The 27,561-nt window shown below is 43.1% G+C and overlaps 1 protein-coding gene across 3 annotated transcripts in view; it reads left to right on the top strand.

Annotated features, from left to right (window-relative positions):
* The window catches only part of NR5A2 (nuclear receptor subfamily 5, group A, member 2), a 126,457-nt gene that overhangs the window by 10,814 nt on the left and 88,082 nt on the right, over positions 1 to 27,561 (top strand). The window contains exons 2-5 of one of the 3 annotated variants that reach the window (XM_004685476.2): positions 240 to 379; positions 4,327 to 4,445; positions 5,907 to 6,048; positions 8,183 to 8,829. In XM_004685476.2, the coding sequence (XP_004685533.1) occupies positions 240 to 379; positions 4,327 to 4,445; positions 5,907 to 6,048; positions 8,183 to 8,829 (1,048 nt within the window). Of the gene's footprint in view, positions 1 to 206; positions 380 to 4,326; positions 4,446 to 5,906; positions 6,049 to 8,182; positions 8,830 to 27,561 lie in introns of those variants that run through there. The other 2 variants (XM_004685477.2, XM_004685478.2) reach the window with 2 other exon arrangements.

Raw genomic sequence — 27,561 nt, 5'->3', positions numbered from 1 at the left:
GGGGCAGCAGCGCCCTTGCCGAGCCGCACCAGGGCGCCTGGACGCCGGCTTCGCCTCGTCTCGCAGCCCCCGATCTCCTCTCAGCCTGGGGGCGACTCCAGAGCTGCGAGACTGGACGGGGCTCAGAGGTCTTGACCCGCAGCGGGGAGACGGAGGGAAGCTCCCGCGAGCGGGTGGGTGAGCAGGCTCCCCAGCCACCCCTCCTTTCCGCCGGAGTTGAATCTGTGCTGCCCGTGTCCCGGCGCTGGGCTTCCGGACGGACACGGACCCCCCATCCCCGCCCGCGGCCGCCTTGTCATGCTGCCTAAAGTGGAGACGGAAGCCTTGGGACTGGCTCGATCGCATGGGGAACAGGGGCAGATGCCGGAAAACATGCAAGGTGAGCAGGCGCTGGCGGCTCGGGCTCCCGCGGCTACCTCACCCCCCGGCTCGCCCAGCCCGCTTGGTCCGCCCGCCCCGCGCGGGAGCCGAAGGGGCCTGGCTGGGCGCTCGCCGCTGCGGGGTGACGGGGCCGCGCGCGCGGCGTCTGCCCCCTTGCAAAGGTGCAGGCGTCAAAGTTTATGGCTCTTGAACAATGAGGGGCGGGAGGTTTTCTAAGTAATGCCTAGTGGTCCACTCTTAATTAAGAAAAGAAAGGTTTCGCGCTTCACGGCTGCAGGAGAGGAGTAGCTTCAGTTTATAGGTACTTTAGAATAATAAGACCATGCTAACAAATGGAAGGTCTCACTAAAAACCCCGGCAGGTTCTCGGTCAAGGGAATCCATGGGAACTTTAGCCAAGGCTCTTGTGTAGAGGGAGAACACTGTGCACGACAGTCAACGACAGAAAGAGGTGACTCAGGAGGGGCTTATTTCAGCGGTTTGAATGGAGGTGGACACCCCTCAAAGTCAAGGGCAACACCCGGAGCCGGCTGGAATTTGGACAATTTCAGAAATGCTGGCAGAACTTAAGAGGAGCAGAGTTACCCCGTGGCACCCTCTGCGCGGGTCGTCCCGAGTGAGTTTAGGGCTAGGGACTGCGGTCCCAGCGCTTGGGAATAGGGAAATCCTTTTAAATTTTGTGTTACCGGCTCTTGTTTGCTAACAACTAAAAACCAAATCCCGCTGATTATATTTTCGACCCATTCCAAAGTGGCGACTCCAGACCTGGCTGTATTAAGCCTTCAGAAGTTTATCGCCGTGGCCCTGGGCCGGGGAGGGAACAATGCTAGGAAAAGTCACCGGTGCTCTTCCATCCTCGCCCCATCCAGCGCGCAGGATGTGCCGGCCGGCGAGCGTGTGATCCCCAACGCTTCCTGCCATCCCCTTCAGCGAACTTGAAAGTGCCGGGGAGGTGTTGAGAGCAGAGTTCAGGGCTCGTATAGCCGTGGTGCGGGGCAGGCGGCGCCCAGCGCACTCGAGACCTTGGTGCCTGGGGGTTTGATGCCACCCCAGTGACTAGGGAAAAGGGGGTGCCGGGAAGTTGTGCGTCGTGCTATGACATCGGTTACCCCTCGGAGCACCTTGTTTATCCTAGAGTCTCTCCAAGCCTCCTGGAAGGGCCTCCTGGGGCTGAGGTCTCGTAGACGAACTTGTGGGTTGACTGCTGGCGGGGAACCCGCTAGTCCCAAAGAGGTTTTCCCGCACATAGGATTCCCACGAAGTGGGGGCGTGAAGTGGCTCCGGGAAGTCACATTCTGCGACTCTGCGCCGCCAACTCCTGAGAGAGATTATCCTTTGGGCGTTCCGTGAGGCTGGCGCGATTCTTGAATCCAAGGGGAAAGTTTCTACTCATTTAGGCGCGCACGTTTCTGAGAGTCTCGCGAAAAGTTCTGGGAGTTGCTAGAGCAAGAAATAGGGAAGGCGAGAATAAATGTTTATTGCGGAGGAGGGTGGGAGGGAAATACCTTTGCCGTATTTTCTTTGTAAAATTCGTGAGGGCCATTCTTGACGACCTGATACCCAAAGCAGGAAGTCAGATTTCCACAGTGCCCAGTGAGGAGAAACCCGGCGCCGCAGACTCGGCCCGGGGTTCGAAAGCAGCGTGGGAAGCTCCTGGACGTTGCTTCCTTCAGGCCACCGTGCGCCCTGGATAAGAGCTCGTGGGGCCGGTTTCCATGACGGCTCTGCTTTCAGCGCGGAAAGCGCCAGTCAGACCCGTGGGGGAATCCAGAAACAGGACCCGCGACGGGTTGGGGGGCTGCGCAGGGCACCCAACTCGACTGGAATTTTGCCGCAAGCCTCTCAGCGACCCTGGCTTTCCGAGGCGCCACCAACCCCTCCTTTCTTTAGACAGGGATTTCGGATTCGGTTCTCCAAACGCACCTGGGAGACTCTGAACGATGCCGGGGGATCGCACAGCGGGGTCTCTACACGGTCTCTGCCTTTGAATTTTTCGAAAGGGTCCTTTCCCTAGTTGGTCTTTTCGGTGTTGCACCCCCTAGGTGGGCACCGAGTTTCCCTACCTTTCTGTGCCCCTAAGGTGAGAAGTTAAGAGTTTATTAATGGGGGGGGGGGTTTGGGGGGAGGAGGGATAGAAAGGAATACACTTGGTAAAGTACCTATTTTTTTTCCGTCCCTAAAACGTGCCTCAAGAATATAGTCACGAGCTTTAGAAGAGATGGTTTATGATCGAAACTCAGTCTCTTCGAAACCCCCATACCAGAGCTTGGACCTCCAAGCGCTGGGACTCTGGTTGCCACTGCCTGGAGGTCTGTGCCCAGCATCTCTCTTCACGACTATCTCGTGGAGGAGCCCAGGCACCGGGCTCTGCTAGAGTATCTTCTCCCGGGGTCCCCCGCCCCCAACCTCTGGCTAACTCACTGGAGTTCAAGACTCAGTCCAGGGCTCTCTGCCTGTTGAAGAGAGATCTGAACTCGGTGGGTTCGTGCTGGGCCCTCCGCCGCAAAGTGCTGCAAGTGACACCCATCCTTTCCCTGCACTCTCTGGAGGCCCGCAGACTCTGCTGAGAAAATAGAACTTTATTTTTTAAAGAAAAGGCTGAAAAGAACTAGTATTGACCTGGAGGCCACTATGGTAATGGGGGCTGGGGTGGGGGCTACCTCTCTCTTTCCTTTTTGGTAAACAAATCAGAGGAAACTTCGGCCCCGCCACCAGTTCCCCACCCCCCCCCCGCCCCGCCCCCTGCAAATGCCACTGATTAACTTAAAACAAACTGGACTCGGTGTTTGTGCGCCTGTGTGTAACCGAAGGTTGAGCAAGGGGCGAGAGGAGAGTGTGCCCCTGGGTTTCAGAGGAACGAGCCCCGAGGGGTGCGGGCCGGGCTGCGCGGTCCTGGCCCTCGCCATCCGGACTCAGGACGCGCGTGGACGCAGAGTCTCGGGCAGGGACTGCATCAGGTATTATCTGGGCTCCCTTAGTCGGTGTCCTTCCTATGCTTGGTTTATCCTTGAGCTGCGAAGAAGCCTTCGCTGGGCTGCGTCCGTCCGGGGGGAGGGGGGGGGGAAGGCGGTTACCAGATCCTCGCAGGGAGCCGCGCAAAGCTGCGGCCTGATTTCTGTTCAACTTCACTGGCTGATCTCGAGGTGTTTCTATTTTGCAATGATGATCGGAAACATGTGAAGTTCATTACAGAACTTCAATACTTTTCAATGAAACCAAACCCGCATGTGTATCTCTTCCCCTTTCCCCCCCTCCGGGCGTCTTCCCCCCTTTCCTTTTTATTTTTACAGATTTTCAAATGTGGGGAGATGAAAAGTATCCAGAACAGGAGTCCTGTCCATACAGAACTGAATGTTTCGATTAGTCTCAGATCTGAACGCTGGGAGCCGCAGGCTGTTTTGTTAAGTGAGGCTGCTGCTGAGAAGCAGGTTTCTGGGGCTTTCTCGGTCAAGTGTTTGCAAATGGGTGTTGCTATCCTCATGAGCGAGATGTACTTGCAGCAACTTAAAGAGTGGGAAAATAACGTTTGTGCTTGTTTCTCTTCCTTAGGCAGAGATGGCATTTTGGAACTTAAGGATGATAAAAGAAATTCTAAGTTGTTCCTTGATGCATTTGACATTTCAGTTCTGATTTGTTGCTTTTCAGAATTCTGAGACTTGGGTTCGACCGTGGTCAGTTTTAAAAGATGTTAACAAAAGAAGTTGGAATTATTTCTAAATTTAAAAAATATAAAGTGGATGCTCATTGAAACAATGAAATTTTATGTTTTACTTTCACTGTATAAAAACTGTTCTCTTCAGTACAACTGTGTAAAAGATATTTTTCACTTTACTTACTTATTTTATATTTCATATTTGCTTACCAAAATGCCTTTCATTGCAGTATTAGAAGTTACATATTAAATTAAGTGAATGTGTTTATATGTACATTTCTCTTTTTGTTTCAGTGTCTCAGTTTAAAATGGTGAATTACTCCTATGATGAAGACCTTGAAGAGCTCTGTCCCGTGTGCGGAGATAAAGTGTCTGGGTACCATTATGGGCTCCTCACCTGTGAAAGCTGCAAGGTTTGCTTACAAGTTGCTAACTGATAAATATCACGTTCAAAACCAAAATGAACCATTGGATTCCTTCATAAAACTAAATTTAGGCTTTTTTTTTTTAGATGCAACAAAGAATGAGTTCGTCTTAGGAAGATGATTTTTAGAACTATGTGTCTGATTTAGTTCAAAAGGCAGAGAAATTTATACTGTTTAGAAAACTTTGCCAGTCTCATGGCTTTAAAATATTTTATTATAGTGAAGTGATGTAGCCTTAGAAAGACTTCTATTTCTAGCAGTCCTAAATATTGATTTTGCTTGACTTATATATATTTAAAGCATCATTGTTCTTGAGAGGGACATGACAAAGTATTTCCCAAATACATTTTAACTTCAGAGTATTCTGTGCTGCAATTCTAAACATTTTTATCTACAGACATAAGAGTTTAAGTTCCCAAATGCCTGATTTCACTCTGATTTATTCCAAAAATAATTTTAAAGATTTAAAAAAATTTTATATCAGATCTTTGTTTATAATAGAGAACTTCTCATGAATATGACCTATTTAGATGCAAGAAATCTTAATATGTGAATGCACTATATTGTTATAATGATATCCATGATACTTTAAAGATTTATCGCAAATCTCTTTTATGTATACCCCGTATTTAAAACTATTTTCAGCTGCTTTTCAAGTAGAAAACTCTACAATATTTCAACCACTGCCAGGAAAATCCCTTCATTCTCTATAGCAAAGAAAGATTGTGTCACTTTATGATTAGTGGGATAAATAACAATAGAACATCCTGGTAAAGCCATTACAGAGTTACAAGTATTATTCTTGATTAATTTTTTTGAATAAAATATAAGGAAAGCATGTCCAGTGCTAAAATTCAGGCCTCTGTTGTACATTTCTTTCCTTCCCATGAGTGTCATTCTTTTTTTGTTTTTAACATTCCCTAACTTGAATGTATTTCAATAGAATTACGAATATTTTTCCATTTTATTCTTTAAATCCTTTTGCTTCCAACTACCTAGTGTTGACATTTGTAAAAGATCTGAAGTGTTTTGCTCTTCAGTTTTTCCACTGGCATCCTGTAATAGTTTGTCACTGAAATTGTAATAGACAACTTATAAATGCAGATTCCATGAGTACCTCTTTCTGAACAGGAAGCAGATTTTTTTCTTTAAATCACTGGTCAATATAGAATATACATTTTTTTTTTCCTGTGACTGTGGAGTTGAATTGATATATAGCCAAATCTCCTAAAGATTTGATGTAATTTCTTCAGGAATATAACTGTGTTGCCAGAAAAATCTCCAGTATGCCCTGGCAGTATTTTGAAGGGTTGATCTTGTTAAAATGCAAAACAAGCCCCAGAAGGGCTCAAATGGTAAAATGAAAAGACTTACTGGTGATTTCCTTAAGATGAAACAATGGAAAAGGCGGGTGTCAGATTTATAATGTCTCTATTTTCTATCTTTCAGGGATTTTTTAAGCGAACAGTCCAAAATAATAAAAGGTACACATGTATAGAAAACCAGAACTGCCAAATTGACAAAACACAGAGAAAACGTTGTCCTTACTGTCGATTTCAAAAATGTCTAAGTGTTGGAATGAAGTTAGAAGGTAAGATTCTTCTCCAAAGACACAGGACTTGAAACAACATTGTATTTGTAACATGGTAACATTACTATTTTCCTACTCATTTAACATTATTGGCAATAATAATGTAAGATTTTTTTTTGTTGGCAGAATAGCCTAAGTCTCATTAACACTTTAATTAAATGTACTAGGAAATTTGAAATATCAGTTGCTCCCCTCTTCTTTTTTTAGCTAGGGGACCTGATGCATTTGACACTGACAGATTAGATCAGATAAAACCAAGAGTAAAATAATTCAAGGGAGAATAAAAGTAACTTACAAAATTATTTTTAAAAGAATCCCTGAAGTTTTCAAATCAGGGTGTACCAGTAAAAGCTCTATTTTTTTAAATAGTTGTACTTGTCATAATTGCTACTATAAATTTCATGATTGCTGTGCAAGAGTTAAAGGCTTTGTTTATGAAAAGGAGTTTATCATTTAATTTATCTTTTTTGATAATGTAGGAAGGCATATTTCTTTATTTTGAAATGACTGAGTCTGCTTGAGAAGCGGGAAACATGGAGAATAATGAAATGTTAAATCAGTAGCAATGGTTTGACAAGAACAAGAGCGTGGTGCCTGAAAAACCACATTAACTTTCTATTGAACGAGCAGAAACTGTTCTTACAATGTTCAGATTGGCAGGCAGTAAAGTTAATATGTGACTGCTGTAAATAATTTGTAGTTCATGGACTATTATGGGCTATTGCTGTTTTTTAGCCTCTGACCCACTGATTTTCTACAGATTAAATATACTGTAAATGAAGTAATAATAAGGGATACATATCACTGATATGTGCCATTTAGAAGAGTGCATTTTCTTTGATCAGTGAGATACAGGCTACTTTTGTTTGGCATTTTTCTATTGTGTGGAACTTAGACTTAATAGAAATACTCAAAAAATTTCAAATAAATCTGCTGAATTGCTAATAGATTCCTTTCCAACATAAGTAACCATGTTGGTTATCATCAGGGCTGTTAACTCAGTATTGCTTTTAAAAAGTACAAAAAGTAAATGGATGCTTATTAATTTCTTTGTCATCAATCACTTTATTATTTTCCCAACAGCAAGCTAGCGTGGTAGATGCTTACTCTAGTATGAGATCCAGAAAATAAAATGTTAAAAGTTAAATGCCGTGATTACTTATGACGTCATTTGATTTCTTTCTTTTTTTGTTAATGAACGGAAAGGTTGTATTTCTTTACCTTAAAGGGTATGCTTTTTAGCTATAAGTCACTGGTGGGTATAATTCAGACTTCCTTAACAGTGATAAGGAACAATTGAATATCCAATAAATTATCATCCACTTGAAACATGCATCATTATCTTGTGTAGTATTCTGGATTCCTACCACTCATGATAAATTTTTAATGCTATACTAATCCTAAGATAAAAAACTCAAAAATTTAACCTCCAGCAATTTCAACATGTCACAAGCTGTCAGAGGTTGCTGGTTTCTGTCTAATTGCCATTGGCCACTGTGGGGTTACAGAGAACTAACTTACTGGACCCCAGACTCTACACAGCAGGCATCGTGACAGCGTACTTCCTTGCCAGCTCACGAAATGAATTTGCTTTAATTATGTCCAGGTCTGCTTAAATTAAAAACCATAACTGGTGGTTATCTGAAGTGTGAAAGTGATTTTTTGAAGAAAAACGTGTACCTAACCCTACTGCAGCAAAGTACCCAAAATGGCTCTCAGGATGGAAGAAATTCTGAGGAAAAATATTCAGAGTTTAATCCAGAAATAGGTTAATATTTTCCCCTCACAGTTCAAATTTCTACAGAGAGACTACAACATAAGTGGTCATAGAAACTGATAGTCTTAGCAGAAAAGCTTACTTTCTTAGCCATTCACTGTATAGTGAATTATGCAGTCTCTCCAGCCCCCTAAAGGGTTAATATGTCCCTACATATCCCAAATATTTTTTTGATGACAAATACACTTTGAGGAAAGGATTCATAAATTAAGAAGACAGGGCTTTTGTTGGAATCTTTGTGGGCTATTGTAAAGCGAACTGCCACACATACCACTTCTGGTCAACTTTCAACATTTCTGGGGCTTGCTAATAATCTGCATCTTATTTAGACCCTTCCTTCCTTTCTTCCACCCACAGCGGTAAGGGCTGACCGAATGCGTGGCGGACGTAATAAGTTTGGGCCAATGTACAAGAGAGATAGGGCCCTGAAGCAGCAGAAAAAGGCCCTCATCCGAGCCAATGGACTTAAGCTAGAAGCCATGTCTCAGGTGATCCAGGCCATGCCCTCCGAGCTGACCATCTCCTCTGCTATTCAGAACATCCACTCTGCCTCCAAAGGCCTACCTCTGAACCATGCTGCCTTGCCCCCCACAGACTATGACAGAAGCCCTTTTGTCACGTCCCCCATCAGCATGACGATGCCACCTCACGGCAGCCTGCAAGGTTACCAGACATACAGTCACTTTCCCAGCCGGGCCATCAAGTCCGAGTATCCAGACCCCTACACCAGCTCGCCAGAGTCCCTCATGGGCTACTCCTACGTGGATAGTTACCAGACAAACTCCCCAGCGAGCATCCCGCACCTGATACTGGAACTTTTGAAGTGTGAACCAGATGAGCCTCAAGTCCAGGGCAAAATTATGGCCTATCTGCAACAAGAACAGGCTAACCGGAGCAAGCACGAAAAGCTGAGCACATTTGGGCTCATGTGCAAAATGGCTGACCAAACCCTGTTCTCCATCGTTGAGTGGGCCAGGAGTAGTATCTTCTTCCGGGAACTAAAGGTATGTCATCAGCTATTCTAATGCTGCTTTCCAGAGAGACCTGACCATGTTCCTCATGAACATCGTCTAGGTGCTGAAATACACCTTCCTTACCCTTCTTCTGTGCATGGTTTATGAAGTTAGAAGAATTTTAGTACCTTGACGAAAGGCCTATTCTAGCTTAACTTCATGGGGCTTTTCTTGCCTTTAATTCTAGTGGAGAGGGTGGTATTCAGTGTAAAATACAGGTAACTTTGTTTTCTCTGAGTACTATTCCTTTTCACCGAGTTGGTTTACGACTAGAAAATTTAAGTCATTGTGAAACAGCACTTAGTAAACTTTTAAAATTGAGCCAAATAAATTGCTCCAATAGAATGGCGCCATTTCAAAAGAATAAAGATGCCAACATGTAGTTGTGCTTAGACTCAAAAGAATGAAAATGATACTTGCTGGTTAGTATTATCAAGTAGGTATTTACTACCTGTTTACTTGCTGTTAGGTTGGTAAAGTCTTTTTTTTCGGAGCAGATTCCAGGAGGGTGTTGACTGTCATTGGCTGGGGAGTGCACACATGTTGAGGGTGGGGGCTGGTGTACTTGGCTGGAGTTTTAGTTCTCATAATCTATGTCTGTCGTTGATTTTAATGGATTGGTACATTGTAAACACAGTACTTGTTTGTATAAGGATCTCTGTTTAACTACATAATTATTTTACTTCCTGAAACTTAAGACTGAATTAATATGGGAAAGTTATATAGAAGTTTGGAATCTGAAGGAGCGACCATGCCACGTTTGGTAGTTGGTAGTTTCATTCTCTGTTGTAAAAACAAAAGAATTCTGGACTTGACTTCTAAGTATATCTGTTACAAAAATCAACCTCTTCCTTTGGCTGTCACATGACGAAAGCGGCCGCGACATTACTGTAGCTTCTGATCACCTAGGGCAGTTGAGGACTTTAAAATCTGCCAGAAGGGCAGAACCAAACAGACGTTGAAGGGCTTTTGTTCAAAACTGTCTGTAAATAGGCTGGGGAAGATGAAAACCATAGCAGACTGCATGAAGCAGTCCTGTCCGTCGGAACAGAAGCAGTTATGTGAACAGGTCTGGTTCAGCTCAGAGATGACGGTGGGCGTCCTATTAAGACTGACATAGCTGGCTGGCACTTGGCTTTCTAGTCCTCTGTGGCTACCTGTGAAGAGTAAAGGGGGAGACTGAGCCAACAGACTAGATATTTTCAGAGTATAGAACCACTCTGTGATAAACAGAGCATTTTAAAATTAAAAACAAACGTTTCTGGTGTCCTACTTCCTGGTTTTGTCCTTAAGAGGACAGGCAAGGTATTGGAAAATGAAAATGATCATTTTTAGACAGAGCTGAAAGGTGTGGAAGTGTAAAAAGGAGGTAAGCACAGCTTTTGCAATCAGATGGACTTGAAGTATACCCTCACCACTGGATAACTGTGTCCTTGTGGGCAGGTTGTGGGTCTCTGAGCCTTTATGGGGTGGAGGGCGTGGAGGGAATAACAACACAGCTGTGGAGGTTTTGCAAGGAATAATGAGACTGTGGGTAAAGCCTCTAGTAGGGAGCGCCTGGGAGGTAGTGAGCACTCAATCTGTGGGTGCTATTTAAAACAGTTATTGCTACTTGATGGCAAGTGTGTGAAGGCTTTGCAAAATATTATCTTATATTCAGAAAGAAAATGTACTGGTTCCTCTTTTAGTAGTTTGACTTTGGGAAACAGCATCACCACATGCATTACAGAAGAATATCACTGTACAAAAACACTCACTCATTACTACTAATGGAGACTAAACTGCAACAGGCTATAAATTGGGTGCAAGATGAAAAGAAAGTTGAGTAAGACAAAATATTTCCTCAATGATTTTATAAGACTCTTTCTTAAATAACTGGTAAAACCCATGAAGACAGCTAAGGTTATAGCTACCCAGGCCATTTTGCACATTATCTATATGTAAAAAAAGGGAAGCGTTATATGTCGCATATAGATGCTCATAGGCCAGACTTCAAGAGTGCTAGGGAAATACTTTTCAAATTCAAAATTCTCTCTTCTCCCCCTGAAGCTAAATTCTGTGAAATTAAGCATGAGGCTTGGCTAAAATACAAATGCCTGGGGAGAGGGTCCTGTTAGAGCATTATCACTTAAGCTGCTGTTCAGTGTATTTGCCAGTCTTCCATGAGTATATGCCTTGAAGAAGGTAAGGGACAGAAAGTGGAAGCCTTGGAGATATCTGTAAGGGGTGAGAAGTACACCCAGGAAACACAAACTTGACCCATTTAACCAGTTTGCCTTGGACTTTTAGTGAACAGGAACGATTCGTTGGGCATGTTAGAAATCATTTTAAAATCAGCTGTGGGAAGACTATTCACATTTGGAAAAAGTCCTTCTCCTTTTGTTTATAAATTTACTTTGTCAAAAACAACAAATCCTTTGAAGCCTGCTTGGAGACATGTCCCTTGCAGTATCTCCCCAGGGTAGGGACTTTAATTATGACCTGCAGGAAGAAGTATTTTTTATACTGGAAGTTGCTGCACCAACACCCACAAACACCCGTCCCCTGGTCCAAAGTTTCACTAGAGTGCAATACTTTCTCTGTGCCAGGCCTGCTGATGTTTTCTCATTTATCCTGCTTAAGTTTAATTTATTTCATGCTTTTTAAAAAATTTCAGCTCATGGCCCACTAAATTGATTTCATGACCTACTAATGAGGCATGACCTACAATTCAAGAAACATTGCTCTAGGGATGGCTTTGTGGGTCATCTACGGGGTGTGGCCTACCTGTCACCACTAACAACTCCTAAAAAGGTCTCTTCCTCCTGGCAGGCCTCCAAGACATCTCTGAAATCTACAGCCCCTACTCCTCACCCTATCTTGTCAAAGTTGTGGCTTTTAAATATTATTTGGGAAGATTAATGTTTCCCTGTAAACATTTGTCTTTTCCTTATTAGCTACACATCAAATTACCCATCAGGGGATACATTGAAAGGGCCAATGGCTTATTCCTCTACAACCCAAGATGAAAATTCACTTATCTACTCCCTGGAAAATAATAACATGATAAGGCAATTTTGCCAATGATCCCTTGTTCACTTTCCCAAGACGAGTTACATTCTCTACCAAGCACAAAAGGAAATACAGATGTCATTTGCTTTCTATGCAGACTAGAAGGACCAGAGAAAATATGGTATGTTGTTTTTTTCCTATATATTTTCAAGAGGCAAATGATTCCTATTCAGAATATTGGGATAGAAGGTGAATTTCCAATGCCCAAACTTGCAGCTTGTGAAATAGCACATAAAGAGAGAGAGGGGGAAAAATGTGGTAGTAGGCTACATTATACTCACAGAAACCATTCAATTGCAGAACTGAAAGATGCTCAAGGAAAAAGGGACAGAGGATATACATTAAGTGGGTTGTTTTGTTTTTCTGTATACCTGTAAGGGACAATCCCAACCCCCATCCAAAATAGTGGTGGAGGAAGATGAAATCCATGCTCTGAAACTAGTCATTCTGAAATGGCATATATGCACTGAAAGATACTCCTTGCCTAGTAACCAAAGATTATTCCAGAGCCAGAAACCAAAGATTATTAAAGAGCCGGAAGAGATGGTGGAGACTATTGGGAAGAAACTGAGGTGACTTGCCCATAATTGTACAGCTATCAAAAGAGAGAACTGGGGCTGGCAGATTCAGGTTCAAAGTAGCACTACGTCTGCAAAGTTTGCCTCCCTCTCCCCTTACACACACACATAGACATGTAACCTTTGACTTCAGAAATACAAGCCTTTGCCATTGAAGCTAAAGCAAATCTCTAGGTTATCAGAAGTCCATCTGAACCATCCAATTACTAAATCACTGATAATCAGTGAGACATTTTCTCTGAGCCCAGACAACCCCCTGGGAGTGAATGAGTCACTGTAGGAAGCTACAATTCTCTCAGGCCACTAGGGTATCATTCAGCATAAAGATCTACCCGCCAGCACTTCTGAGCCTTGAGTGTTCAGAGTGTTCTTTGGTGCTGCCCCTTCTGCTCACAGTCCATTCTCTGGGGGAATCTACATCAGCCACAACATGTGGGTTTGCTCAGAAGTTAAAATGGCCAAATACGTGCCTACCCTGCATTCTACTGGATGCTGGGCATGTTCAGCAGGGGTGATTTTTTTTATATGTGCAAGTGAAGATAGGCACAACGGATTGTAAGCAGGTGACAGATTAACATGAATTACAAAAGCATTAGAAATGTTTCCTGAGGTGATCTTACATCCAACACACCTTCTAATCTTCAAACTGAAGGTGTCTTACAATGGTCTCTACGCAGCCTTTTTCCTTGTGTTTTTGGAAAATAAGAGCAAACTCAACACCCCCCCAGCCTGCTGACAAGAGTTCTCTATGTGATGCAAGATTGTGATTTTTCTTCCAGTTATTTACTTTTCATCTGCATCTTGAATATTTCACAAACATAAGCAGTGAGAAAATAATTCCCCCTTTGCTGAGCAACTAATGAACCTAGAGGATCTATTTGATCTTCTAGTGAGACCAGATGTCTTGAGAGGATTCTGGGAATGGAGGTAGATGAACTTCCCCTCAGTGAATGATTCTGATACGTGTAGGAATTTAAAAAAAAATCTGAATTAATCCTGACTGAAACACATAAGTAGCATTTCTGTGGAAAATAGGTCTCAGAGATTCAGAGAGTGGTGCCAGAGGAATTCAGCCATGCGGAAGGAAGTGCAGTTCTCACTGAAGAGAAGAGACTCCGGGGCGGGAGTAAACCTTTCTTTTTCTCTGGTGCATTACAGAAGCTTTTTTTTTTTTTTAAAGATTTATTTATTTATTCATACAGAATTGGGGTACAGGCCACAAATGCAGATGGTGAAAGGATTCACCAGGGACAGAGAGGGGAGCAGAACAGGTAGATGGACAAGGTACACTGCTGAAGGGGAGCAGTGGGCGGGTCAGGAGAGGTCTGCCATGTCACCTCTGGGGCAGGAATCGAACTCATGCTAAAGTGGCTTTAACTTCTTAGTGCAGTGCTTTAACCCGCTGCGCCACCAGAGAGGGCCCCCATTAGAGAAGCTTTGCAAGCACAGACTTGTTTTTTAACTCTCTAGATATCTTTTCCCAGGCCTTAGTTCGCCCAGAACCAATACAGGTCTACAGCCTGAAATTTGATTAAATCTCCATCTTTAAGCTACATCCTTTATAAATTTATTTCGCCCCTTTTCTGTAGAGGAACTGGGGAGAAGAAAGGACCTGTACAGCATCTTCCCACACTAACCTGGCATCCTTGGGTCCTCTAAGAATTGGGGTGCAGACTTGGAAGTCCAGTGCCTCCAGGTCTCCCAGAGTTGGCAGTCAGCCATTTACGTTTGATTTTCATTTCTCTGGATGCAAAGTGTTACTCCTAGAGAGAGGTAAAAATCAGGAAATGAACTTCAAAATAATTTACAATCAAGAGACAAAAATGTTTCTATCTCAAGCAAATTAAAGTATCACCATTTTATTTACTCATCAAAAAGATATCAGAATAATATAAACCTAACCTAAAAGATTCATTATGTTTTCAAGAAAATGAGAAAATTGACTCTTCTCCCATTAGAGATGAACATTGTCATTTTTTTCTGTCTTTGTGAACTTGGGGAGAACAGTGGCTTACCTCCCAAAATTCTGTGCTTGTGAACATGTGCTCTTTCCCAGCACCTGTCAATCCTGAAATTTTTGTTCAATCATGTTTTAGTTACTTATTTAAAAAGTATTAAATGTGCTTGATTCAGTGAGTATACGTGTGCAAACTGCGACTCCCTGAAGGTTGATTCCGAGCCAACATGCTAGTAGTTTCCATGTGAACATGTGCTCTTGGGCCGTGAGGCTATTGGGTAGGAGTGTTAGTAGTGATGATCATCACTTCGTGCTGGGCTTGCTTGTTCACACACCCGACCAGCTTCATGTTCTGTTAATCTACTTGTTACTGACTAGAATCATGGGGAAAGCATGAGAACAGCCAGCTACACCCAAGACATCCACGTTTAACTGGCTTTGCCATTGTCAGTGTCTATGACCAGTTCAGAGAAAATCAGCATTTTCCTTTGCTCAAGATCACGTGGTGAAGTGGAAGAGAAGTAACTTCTAATGGGTACCAGTTTGCCTCTGCAGTGCTAGATGCTTTTAGGCCATTTCTGGTTCAGTCCTGAGGCCAATCAAGTGAGCTGATACAGCATTAAACTCCTATTAAACTCCTGAGGGTGAAAGAGTGTCACACTGTACCATTATTCTTTGCAAACACACTGTCTCTTCTCATTCTCAGGGTTCCAGTGACCCACAAGAGATGCATAGGTGGATTAGACTTTGTTTGTAAGACTTTGTTAAGCAGGTTTTGAACCAGTGAAATAGTTTAATAGTCAAATGTGCATTCATGTTAACCAAAGCTATCAAATCAGTTTGGGAGGATAGAAAGGGAGTAAAAGCAAAGACATGGGAAAAAACCTGGCGCTCTCATAGACCCCCAAAGTTTGGGGTACCGTTATTAAGTGGGGACTTAGAAAATACACAAAGTCAACAGAAAATAATTGCATTTTTCCTTAACTACAGGTTGGACAACAGATAGCAAATATGGCTGGCTGCCTTTTTTTGAGATGTTACTACCTGCCAGACAGTTGTGTTCTGCATGTGTTATCTCATTTAATACAGATGAACCCCCTGCAGTGAGCCAAATATAACCACACGATCTAGACACATTGTCTGAGTTGCCCTAAGTCACGTAGCTCATATGTCATCAAAATAAAAACTGATCATGAAAGTCTTTCGTAAATGTAGAGGCCTTATAATTGTTAGTATTATCACTACACCCAGGTCAGGAGCACTTTAAAAAACAGGTCTGCAGAATCTCTGTGATTCCTAAAATTGCAGAGAGCAGTCTATATTCAACGACCCACGCTCATGTTATTTTTTCTTCATATATTTCATCAGAGGATAGCATTGGAGTGTGAGTACAGAGCAATTCAGTATATGTGCATCAGAAGGAAATGCAGTTGATTGTAGAAGCTTCTCAGGAGCCTCAAGCCCAAGTCTGTAAAACCAGGCTGTACCTGGAGGTGCACAGGATGTGACAGTTAGGTGTGAAGTTGTGCTGAGTTCTTCCTTGACTCCGTTTCCCAGTGCCCAGCACCTGTTCTTTTTCTTTTTTTTTTCTTTTTTAAGATTTATTTATTTATACATACAAGAACTGGGGTACAGGCCACAGGTGTGGGAGGTAAGTGGATCCATCAGAGCAGAGGGGGGAACAGAACAGGCAGATGTACAGAAATCCACTGCTGAGGGGAGCAGTAGGTGGGTCAGGAGAGGTCTGCCACGTCCTGTGGGTCAGCTCCCATGTCAGGAATCGAACTCTTGCTGCAGTGGCTGCGGATAGCTTTATAGTGCTGCTTTAACCCACTGCACTACCAGGGAGGGTCCCAGCATCTGTTCTATTACACAATCAGTAGAAACAGTTTTGCCAGTGATCCTGCTCGGAAGTGTGTGTGTACTGTTTATTGAGAATAAATAGGTCCCAGCTTATGCCAGTACCTGCACTTAACTAGCAAGGTGCACAGTGGCTCAAAGATCTATGGAAAGCCTCAGTGTTGGGGAGATGGGGCCCCCTGAATCTCTGGACCCCCTGACTCCCTGTCTGTACACTGTCTTACAAAGTCAGGTAACAGGTAAAAAAAGAAAAACTCCAAAAATATGACTCATGTGTGATGCCTCTTAACACTTCCAAAGGACTTTGCCCTCTGAACCTATGAGGTAAAATGGTCTTTTTATTTTCCAGCCTAAGTAAAGAATGACTTTGCTCTGACTTATTCTCCTGCAGCTTAGGAAGTAGATCATACAAATCTTTGAGGGCTCAACATCCATTTGCAGAATGGCTGCATAGAAATTGGGCATTTAAGCTGTTCTTCACATTAAAGACATTAATCTCTAACCCAAGAACACCACCCACACTCAAGAACGACATATACCACGTCAGCTAGTCTAGCAGCTGGGACTTTCATAAATGTCTGCTAACTCCAAACCTAATTCCCTCAGCACTTCTGCATTCCCTATACACCAGGCTCAGCTCATGCAGCCAGTGGCCTGAGCCCTGCCCAGCTTCTTTGGGACCTGTCAGCCGTCATCATCATTTTATATTCTCCACTCGCCTTCACCTTCGCCTCTTCTTCTCTACCTGGCCAGACTCCCTGTCTCTTTTACTCACCCTGATTTTCTTCTGCCCCCTCTATGGGCTCTGGCTTCCCAGAGGCTCCTATAGGCATTTCAGTAAGTGCCCACTTAACATTGTCACCACAGGTTCTTGGAAATGGCAACTTTCACTTCAACAGTGTCTAACCGAAGCAGGCCCTCCAACTGCATTTCATTCCAACATCAGTGGAGACTGACGTTGTAATGAAGTGACAGTGTCTGCGGACCTGCTTGCTGGACCTGGCCTAGCTCTGTGGCTCTGGGTTGACTCTGTGGCAGAGTCTTAGCCCTCGTCCTCAGCAGTCTCTCCCTCGCCCTTCAGGGGAAATGTGCTTGAGGACAACCCCTACTCTATAGTTGGAGGATGGGGGGAAGCAAGAGAACCTTGGGCAGATGGCCCTAGAAATGGGCTGTACTCAGTGAGAGGCTGGAACACCTGCCTGGGGCTGACACGTGCAAGGTGACTTCCCCACAGTGGGCACAGCTCAGCTTCCGGGAGCAGGAGAGACTCTGGGCTCCGTTTCTACAGGGCGCATGTGCTGAGCTTGCATTTCTTGTAGCCTCTGTAGAAAAGCAACTTTGAGATTCTTGGTTTCGAATAGTTGTGGAGGTTTCAAATAGTTGTGAAGGTTTCGGTGCACCGCAAGGTAGTTCCTACTACAATGTTTATCTTTAACTGCACACAGCCCAAGGACCACCGATGTCCCCAGGCTAATGAGTTCCAAAATGGAATCATTTCCAAAATATATATACATATATATATATATTTTTATATATATATTTTTTAACCCAGCAGGATGGCTTAGTGAATTCCTCATCTAGGGTATATTCTGAAGGACTGGCCAGAGACTTTGAGGAGAGAAATTGGAAGTATGAAATGCACAGAGCTGTTGGGCACAGAGCTGTTGATTGTATCTCAAAAATCTAAAAGAAAATGATATTATCCTGAATAGGATTACACAACATTCTGGATTAACTATACAGCCAAACGATCCAGCTTCTAATTCCCTGAGAATACTTTTTCTTTACATGACAGAATAATTGGTCAACCAGTCTAAAGTCTGTCCTTTATTGTGCAACAAGAACATTGCAAAGTTGGAATGTCACCTCAGACGGTGCCATTTGAAGGCGCCCATCTCTCGCTCATTCTGGGAACAAGGGCGTAACTGCTCTTTCATCAGTGGTCCTCGGTATTGGTTTTTCCAGTTTACAACAGGAAAAATTGACTATCGCATTTCTAAATACCCTGTTTACAGGATATTTTACTTAGGAGAGCAGTATAATTATTGCATTTAAATTAAAAACATGTCTTTCCTGGGACTGAAACAAAATAGACAATGGACACGTGTTGAATCCACAGACCCTTTGCAATGGTAAAGACGATATGTGTATAGCTTGTCTTTAACTTTGAGCAACATTAAATATATATTCTTGGTGATCTGAAAACTTTCAGAATTCTGTCTGCAATGACTTCCTCATTTGTACTCTTGAGTTTATGCAGGCACACACACATTCACAGGCAATAATTACATACACACAGAGGCCTGGGTCCCCCAAATAGGTCTTCAGCAAATCTTGTGTGTATATCAAAGTGTTGAGTGCATATCCTGTTTTCAGACAGGTTCTCTAAAATGTTGGCTTTTCCGAAGGTCTGTTGTTTTATTTTGACTCCTATATCCTGCCTTCTGAAATCGCTACCCATGGTGCCTTACCACACACATTCTGTCACCACCTTGCTGCTCTTTTTGATCTAAAGTTGTAATGAATTAGACTTTGCTTATTGCCGCGTAAAAGTATTACTGTTTCATTTCCCCTTGTAAGATAATGACACAGATTAGTGTTTGTGGAGAAGGGTTGCCAACAGAATTCTTCAAAAGTTTTCCTTGGGTGATGAAAGCTGTTACATTATTTTGACTAGTTAATCAAACATAATTGGCTAACTTGAAGTGCCCAAGCTTCTCCTGCACAGTTATCAAAGCAGGAACTGGGGTGGAGGAGCTGATAAAAGATGTCTCCTTATCCTTTCAATTATAGATCTTACAGAGTGAATGAAAGGACAGTTCTGCTGCTAAAAACTCACAGGCTTGAAATGCTCCTTAAAGTTAACTGCCAGGACTCTCCCTGGTGGCACAGCGGGTGAAAGCACTGCATTATAAAGCTCTCCAAAGCCACTGCAGTACAAGTTCGATCCCCTGCCCCGGAGGTGACCCACATGGCGCAGCAGACCTCTCCTGACCCACCCGCTGCACCCCCTCAGCAGTGTATTTCAGTACACTGCCTGTTCAGCTCCCCACTATGTCTCTGGTGAATCCTCTCACCTACCACATGATATGTACCCCAGTTCTGTAAGCATAAAGCATAAATAAATAAATCTTAAAAAAAAAGTTAACTGCCATCTTGGCCAATGAACACCGTATTATACATATCACTGATTCTTGCTTTGGAGGAAAAAAGGCTGGGTCTGTTTGGCAAGTAAGTGAAGGGATTAGAGCTTGGCAACAACAGCATCAATGTTACATTTGGGTCAGGTTCGATCAGTATCTGCAGTGGAAACCATAGCCCAGGTCTCTTGGGAGGACTATCTGGCTCTGAAAACTTTAATATTTTGTTCTCATGTGCTGGGATTCATGATTATGAATGTTTTCAAAGGAGTTTTATTTGACCACTGAGAATTACTTTTATGGTTTTATCAATAAAATGTGGCAACCTCAAAAACACAGCTTTATGGCAGCCTTATCTTTTGAAGGGTCCAATGGAGGTTTTAGCTTTGAAAAGGATCAGAACACAGGACGTCTGCCTTTCACCTTCATAGCACATTCATTCGTTGAATCGCACTTTCAAAATCATTAGTTGTGACAAAATCATTAGTTGTGACTGAGGATTAGGCCAGATTCAGGTTTGTTTGTTTTAAAGATATATTTATGCACACAGAACTGGGGTAGAGGCCACAGTTGCAGGGGCAGTCAGAGGACTCACCAGAGTCAGACTGGGGAGCAGAACAGGCAGACTGATGAAGTACACTGCTGAGGGGAGCAGGCAAGACAGGAGAGGTCTGTCACGCCATGTGAGTCAGCTCCCTGGCCAGAGATCCAACTCCTGTTGAATTGGCCTCAAAGCTTCATCCTGCTGTGCTTTAACCCACTGCGCCACCAGGGAGGGCCCTTATGTTTGCTTGTTTTAAAGATTTATTGTATTTATTTATGCATACAAGAGCTGAAGTTTAGACCAGAGGTGCGGGGGCTGAGTGGACTCACCAGAGACAGAGTGAGGAGCCGGATCTACTGAAATACACTGCTGAGGGGAGCAGCAGCCAAGTCAGGAGAGGTCTGCTGAGCCATGTGGGTCACCTTCCTGGCCAAGGATGGAATTGGTGCTGCAGTGGCTGCCAATAGCTTCTGGTGCTGTGACTTCATCCCTTGCACCACCAGGGAGGCCCTAGATTCAGTTTTTATATGTTCAACAGTTCACTTGTTTCCTAGCTCATCAACAAACATGTGTCGAACTCTTAACTGTTTGTCAATCTCTATGCTAACATACTAGAGATTAAAAAAATATACTCTTCAGAGAAAGACATCCAGATAACTTCACTCAGAGACAGAGTGAGGAGCAGAACAGGCAGACTGAGGAAGTACACTGCTGAGGGGAGCAGCGGGCAGGTCAGGAGAGGTCTGCTGTGAAATGTGGGTCACCTCCAGGGCCGGGGATCAAACTGGCACTGAAGCGGCTGTGGCTAGCTTGCAGTGCTGCGTCCTGACCCATTGCGCCACCAGGGAGGCCCACACTGCAGTATTTTTAAGACCACCCTTTACTTGATATACTGTTACGTATGGACACTTCTCATTTGGGCTAGAACCCCCGGTGTTGACACAGCACCAGACACCAGTGCAAGCCCTGACACGACATCTTAAGTAAGTGCATGCAATAGGCACCTGAAGGATGCCAGCTATGATTTTAAAAATTATTTTTGTATTGAAAAATCCAATGTGATTCCCACAGATCACAAGCCAGCCACAGAGAAGTCCCTGGGTCACCTCTCCTCTTTGCCCCCACCCTTGCCTCTGGTATCCTTGTTTGTACACTCTGAGAAACACAACTTAGTCCACTGATGACTAAAGTGGAAAAGACTAGTGTAAACTCCTTTGGGGGGTACCCTGGAGGTTGGGAGAATGTGGTCAGGAAGCGGGGTGTGACACCTATGGAGAGACTGGAAGGTTGAGTCATATGAAACAGGTGAACAGGTGAGACTGAGGGGGGTCTGGAAGTTTAAAAAAGATTTATTTTTTTATGCTTACAAGAACTGGGGTGTAGGCCAGAGGTGTGGGGGTAAGAGGATTCATCAGCCAGAGAGGGAGCAGAACAGGGGGACTGACTGAAATACATGCTGAGGGGAACAGCATGGAGACAGAAGAGGTCCGTTGTGTCATATGGGTCAGTTGGGGATCGAACTCATGCTGCGGTGGCTGCAAACAGCTTCATAGTTCTATGCTTGAACCCATTTCGCCACCAGGGAGGGCCGAGGTCAGGGAGTTTATGAACAGAGAACACTTTGTGCAGAAACAGGTATTGTCATTGTACCTCTGGAAAACTGAAAAAATATTTTTTTTTTCAAAATTGTGAAGGAATAATTTTTAAGACTAACTTAGTACGTAGGGAAGTGCAAGAGATAAATCTGGAGAGGTGGCCAGAGGCACTTATATAAGGTCCTTTTCATGGATTTTATTCAAGTCATAGGGAGTCTCCAGAGGAAGCTAAATGCGCAGAAGACCCAGAGGGCTGGGAAATACACCAGTGGGTATATGTGTCCTAATCATTTTGGTTTTGGTTTGCCCAACATTGAACTAAAATGCTTTAACAGTGTTTTCATTTAGGTGCTGCTTACATTTTATTGTTGAAAAGAATGAATGTTGGGACCTCCCTGGTGGCCTAGGGATTAAGTCTCAGCACTATCACCACCATAACCTGTTTGATCTCGGCCAGGAAGGTGACCCACATGACTCACCCTCAGCAGTGTATTTCAATAGATCTGCCTGTTCTGCTCCCCTCTCTGTGCTTGATGAATCCTCTCACTCCCCCAGACCTCTGGCCTACACCCCAGCTCTTTTACAAAAAATAAAATCTTGAAAAAAAAAAAAAAAGAATGCATGTAGTTAGTGTCTTTTATATGGTTGGCTATTTTTGATTTTCTTTCCAATAGATCTTCTAGGTAAATTAGTTATTGGTGACATGCATGTATTTGAGTTTTTTGGTTAAAGATTTATTTATTTACGCATATAAGAACTGGGGTACAGGCCAGAGGTGCAGGGGGTGAGAGGGTTCACGAGAGACAGAGTGGGGAACAGAATAGACAGGTCTACTGAAACACACTGCTGAGGGGAGCAGCAGGCAAGACAGGAGATGCCTGTGGGTCAGCTCCCTGGTGGGGATCACCTCTGCTAGAGTGGCTGCTGACAGCTTCGTAGAGCTGAGGCTTAACCCTTGCGCCACCAGGAAGGGGCTATTAGAGTTTTTGGCCCTTGTAGTGTTTCTTCCTCACACAACATACTTTTCTGACCAGAAGAGTGCTTTATTTTCCCTTTCCTTTTTTTTTTTTTTTTAAAGATTTTTATTTATTTATTCATACAGAACTGGGGTACAAGCCAGAGGCTCAGGGGCGGTGAGAGGCTTCACCAGAGACAGAGTGGGCAGCAGAACAGGCAGATCGATGAAGTACACTGCTGAGGGGAGCAGCGGGTGGGTCAGGAGAGGTCTGGCTCGCCATGTGGTCTCCTCCGGGGCAGGCAGCAGGCGGGAATCGAACTCATGCGGAAGTGGCTTCAGATTCTCAGTGCTGTGCTTTAACCCGCTGCGCCACCAGGGAGGGCCTCCCTTTCCTTTTTAATATCAAATTTCTCTATTGCTATTTATATCATTGTCATTGACTTAATAGCACCAAAGCCACTTTCCAGTTTCTATGTATGTTAAGGGAGCTGTGTAGCCTAGTGTACCTAAAGTGATGACAGATCAGCTTTAAACATTGCATGTTTCAGGCCTTCTTGGTGGTATGGAGGTTAAGTCTTAGCACTACCACGCTATGACTGTTGTGGCCTGAGTTCAATCGCCGGCTAGGGAGCAGACCCACACGGCACAGCAGACCTTGCCTGTCTCACCTGTTACTCCTCTCAGCAGTGTATTTGGGTACAGCCACCTGTTCTGCTCCCCACTTTGTTTCCAGTGAATCCTCTCACCTCCCACGCCTCTGGCCTGTTCTTCTATGCATAAATAAATCTTTTAAAAAATCACTTGTTCCCAGGTCCCACTTCCATACTTCCTTCCATCAAGATGTGGTAATTGAATACTCGTGAGGTGCCAGGTCCTATTCTAGACATGGGAATTCTGAGGTGAGCAAGATCAAGCAAAGCACTGCTTTTACTCATGCTCTCTTTCTAATGGGAGGGAAACTGACTAGCCAAAAAGGCAATGCTAACTGACAGAACAGCAGAGTGAGTATGGATGGGGAGGCAAGGAGCAGTTGGAGAGTTTCAGAGGAGACTGACATGAAGAGTTGACACTTGAGCTGGGAAAGAGCCAGGTGAAACCTGTAATTCCAGACACAGGAAGTACAAAAGTCCTGAGGTAGAATTAGAATCTCCCTTGGTATTTGCAAGAAACACAAAGATCAAGCCAATGTGCTTAACTGAGGAGACAAGTGACTTTTGATAAGACCAAAGATTCGGACAAAGTAAACTCATGTAGGGCTTGGATTTTATTGTGTTTGCAACAGGAAATTATAGGAGGATTTCAAACAGTGGAATGACTCTCATTATAAGGAGTGTTGTTCTGGCTGCCGGTGGGAAATGGGTGGGAAGAAAGCAAGAGGAAGTAGGAAATCCAACAACCAAGAGAGAAATGGTGACCTGTCAGGCCACATGGTGCAGATGGGGGAGAAGTGGACAGACTTCACTGACATAAAGAGAACAGCATCTGCTGGAAAGGTCTGGAGAGAAAAAGATGAGACAAGCAAGACTTAGGTTTTTAACTTCTGCCATTGACAGCCATTCTTTGAAACGGGGAACTAGAATCTCTAGGAACATTTAGAAAACGAAAGGTTCCCCAAGAAGAGAGGTCCAGAGTCCAGAATTGATCCTTAGATGCCCCTTTGGGAAGCACTGATTTGTTCTAATCCCTGTTTTTATGCAACAGTGCACAGTCAAACCACCTCGTGCAGATAAGAATTCAAACTCTCCTCAGAGTCCAGAATTCTTTCCAGTCCCATTTTGTAACCTATTGAACTTAACAAGTCTTATATGCAGAGTCCTGTCAAGATAGTGACAATGTGCGGTGACCCCTCCCTTAGCCCTAACTTTTCAAGAAGACTTGCTGGGGCACACCTACATGAAAACCTAAAAACTGGGGGGACTCAAATATTTTGGTAGCTAAGCCAGAGGAGAAAGGCCCCTATTCAGACATAAAATGACTGGTTTGCAGACTTCACTGGAGCAACACCCAAGGGAACAAGGGCTGAGAACGTCCAGTGCTGCCCGCCGGACTTTCCTGTTGGAAAGCTGACTTTGAGCTGAAGGGAGAGGGCAACATCAGACCGCTTGTGTTTTAAAAGTACAGAGTGTTACCTTTAAAAGTGGTTTTTTTTTTCTTAATTGTGGATTCTACAGGAGCCTTTGAGGTTAGTTTGAGTCAGCGCCACGACATTGTCCCAGTTTGTTTTCCATGGTACTTTTCATGAGGATAAACATGCTAGCTATTTTAAGTATTCTATGTAAGTTTTTGTCCAATTCCTCAGTTGTCTTGATGGCTCTTCTAAGCACCCCTGGAACGAAATCTCTCTCTCTCTCTCTCTCTCTCTCTCTCTCTCTCTCTCCACCTATAGTTATATAGTGCTGAGATCTAACCCCTTGCACCACCAAGGAGGCCCCTGGAAACTCTTTTTATGGAGGCACAAAGACTTTGTCATTGTCTTTCCAACATTTCTCTCTTCAAAATGCAGTGCTTTGAGTAGTGTCTGAATTATCAAACAAATGCAGGGATTTATCTACAAAATTAAGCATGAATATGGACAGACACCAGAATCAATAACCTTGCTAAGAGCATATAATTCTTAAGTCTCGCAATGTCGCAATGTTCCAATAGGACTTGGCTTTCCATTAAGTAAATTAGCTTACTTAATTTACTTCGAGGCATATGAAATTAAAAAAAAAAAAAAAACCCTGATATTATTTTGCTTAATATCTTTAAAGTTGAAAAAAAAAAAAGTCTTGCCAGATTATTTATTCATGCAAGTGTGCAGTCTGTTGCAGCAGAGATTGATCACAGCTCTGAGGATCCTGAAGCTTATACAATTTAGGAAACTCTCAGTGGAAAAGGCTGCAAAAAATCTTATCTTTTGCCTATTTCACATAAACATTAGACCTTAGGCAAACACATTGCATAGATCTTTCAAAGTGACCATACAAGGCAAAGTTTCTGAACTTCTATGGCATTCCTTGTGTTACAGTATCGGTTTAGTTCAAACGGTGGTGGCAATGAAGCCAAAAATCTACATAGGTGACAATATTTTAAAATGTGACCTAATCAGCTTTGTCTAGGTGATCTTAATCCAATAAAGTAGATATTAAGCCCAGGTACCTGCACTGATTTTTTTTCTGAAAGTAAATTTCTCACTGTCCACTAAACAATCAAGGTTGTTACACCTGTTGACTAAAAAATGCTTTCCATGAGCTAAGCACAAATCTGAAGCATCAGTGGATGCCTTTGGCTTTTCAGCCTGCCCTACGTACCTCACGGTGGTCAATACCACCCAGTTCCACTTGTCCGACCTCCTCCTCTTTGCCCCAGGGAGTTTCTAATACATGTCAAACATACCTGAATAGAAAGTGAATATTCAGTTCCAGTGAACGTTTCAGGAAGAATTCATACTCGACCATAATAATGGTACTCTCTGTGGATACAGGGTTCACAGTGACCACTGAGAAAGATGAGGGATTTCCTACAGCAACATTATTAACATGATGTAAAGAGTTAGGGACTTCTTTTATTAGAAGAATTCAATTTTCCCATTCTTAAAAGGAACCACAGAGGATTCCTCTTAAAACTATTAAATTATCTCACATTTTCTGTTCAATTATGTACTTAACCTTGCCTTCCGCATCAAGTAAAAAGGTAGCGTTTCTTAAGTGAACAATTAAAAGGAACTTTGAAAAATACAACCGAATTCTGTCTCAATGCGTATGTGTACCCATGAGTGAATGTTAGTTTTAAAAGAATGCTCAAGAACATTTTGATAGAGATTATTGTCAATAACTCAAAGTTTAAAATGAATTGAAAAGCTCTGAGAAAGTTTTTTGTTGTATTTTACCCGTTTCTAATATTGCTAGAGAAATGAAGTGTATTTTTTAAGTATTTTTTGCTTGTGAGGTATTGTGATTGATACAAATCATACAGAAGAAGAATTTAAAAGTTCTCACCAAAAAACAGGTTAGATGATAGGAAGGTAGATACAGAGACACACAGAGATAGATACAGAAACACACACATCTAGAGAGACACAGACAGATATGATATAGACATATAAGTAAATGAGTGATGGATGTGTTAGTTGGCTGCATGATGGGGCCCTTTTACTGTATAAACAAACCACCATCATGTACACTTGAGAGATCTTGTAATTTTTAAATGTCATTTACATCTCCATAGATCTGAAAAAAATGACAGGAGACCAAAGACATAATTTTATACACTGTTTTAGGTAGTTAGGGGAGGGCATCACTTTGCTATTTATAACAGTCAGTATATGCTCATTGAATGAATAACAGTCAGTATATGACTGTCAGTATATGCTCATTGAATAAATGGGTGGCAGAGAACCTTTTTGTATTTGTTGTGTGCTTGGGCTGTCTTAAGTCATTTGAGAAGTAATCAAGGTAGAGACAGAAGGCAGTCGAGCAAATTCCTTGCACCGAGCCATATTTTGGAGTGTCTGATGATTTTTTCTAAATACTCTGCAAATTAAGATTATCTTTTAAATAAAATGATCCATCAGGAGATTGCACTTACTGTTCCTGCATAATAACATGACTAGAAAATCTGATGCAAAACTTAACTGAATTTGTAAATATGCCAGAATTAAAGGGGGTTGAAGTTGTTCTCTTTGCTCTTCCATGCAGCCCATGGCTGAGGTATGAACAAGCAGATGACTTTCACCAGAGAGTGATGTCAGTCTGATTGACAGGCTCTCAGGTAAGAGACTTCTAGGAGAATTTATAGGAAAGAGTAGAAACAAAGTTGCCTTCTGAAATGAAAACAAAGCTACCTGCTTTCCCAGACACGCGCCCAGACACGCGTGTCCTTTCAGGTCTTTTTTGAGTCATTTTCTTCTTTGTTATGGAATTGTTTGCCCAGATGACTACCTAGTGAGAACATAAGAGATTATTAGTCACATCATTGGAGGAACCATTTTGATGGCTGTTCTTTAATTTCAAAATTAAATATACCATGCACCAAACTTTCAGAGAAGAATTAATATGC

Source organism: Condylura cristata, unplaced genomic scaffold (genome assembly GCF_000260355.1).
Source record: "Condylura cristata isolate star-nosed mole 26May11 unplaced genomic scaffold, ConCri1.0 scaffold00018, whole genome shotgun sequence".
NCBI classification, from domain to species: Eukaryota; Metazoa; Chordata; class Mammalia; order Eulipotyphla; family Talpidae; genus Condylura; species Condylura cristata.
The sequence above is the reverse complement of the archived record's forward strand: the minus strand, read 5'-3'. Positions and strand labels throughout refer to the sequence as shown.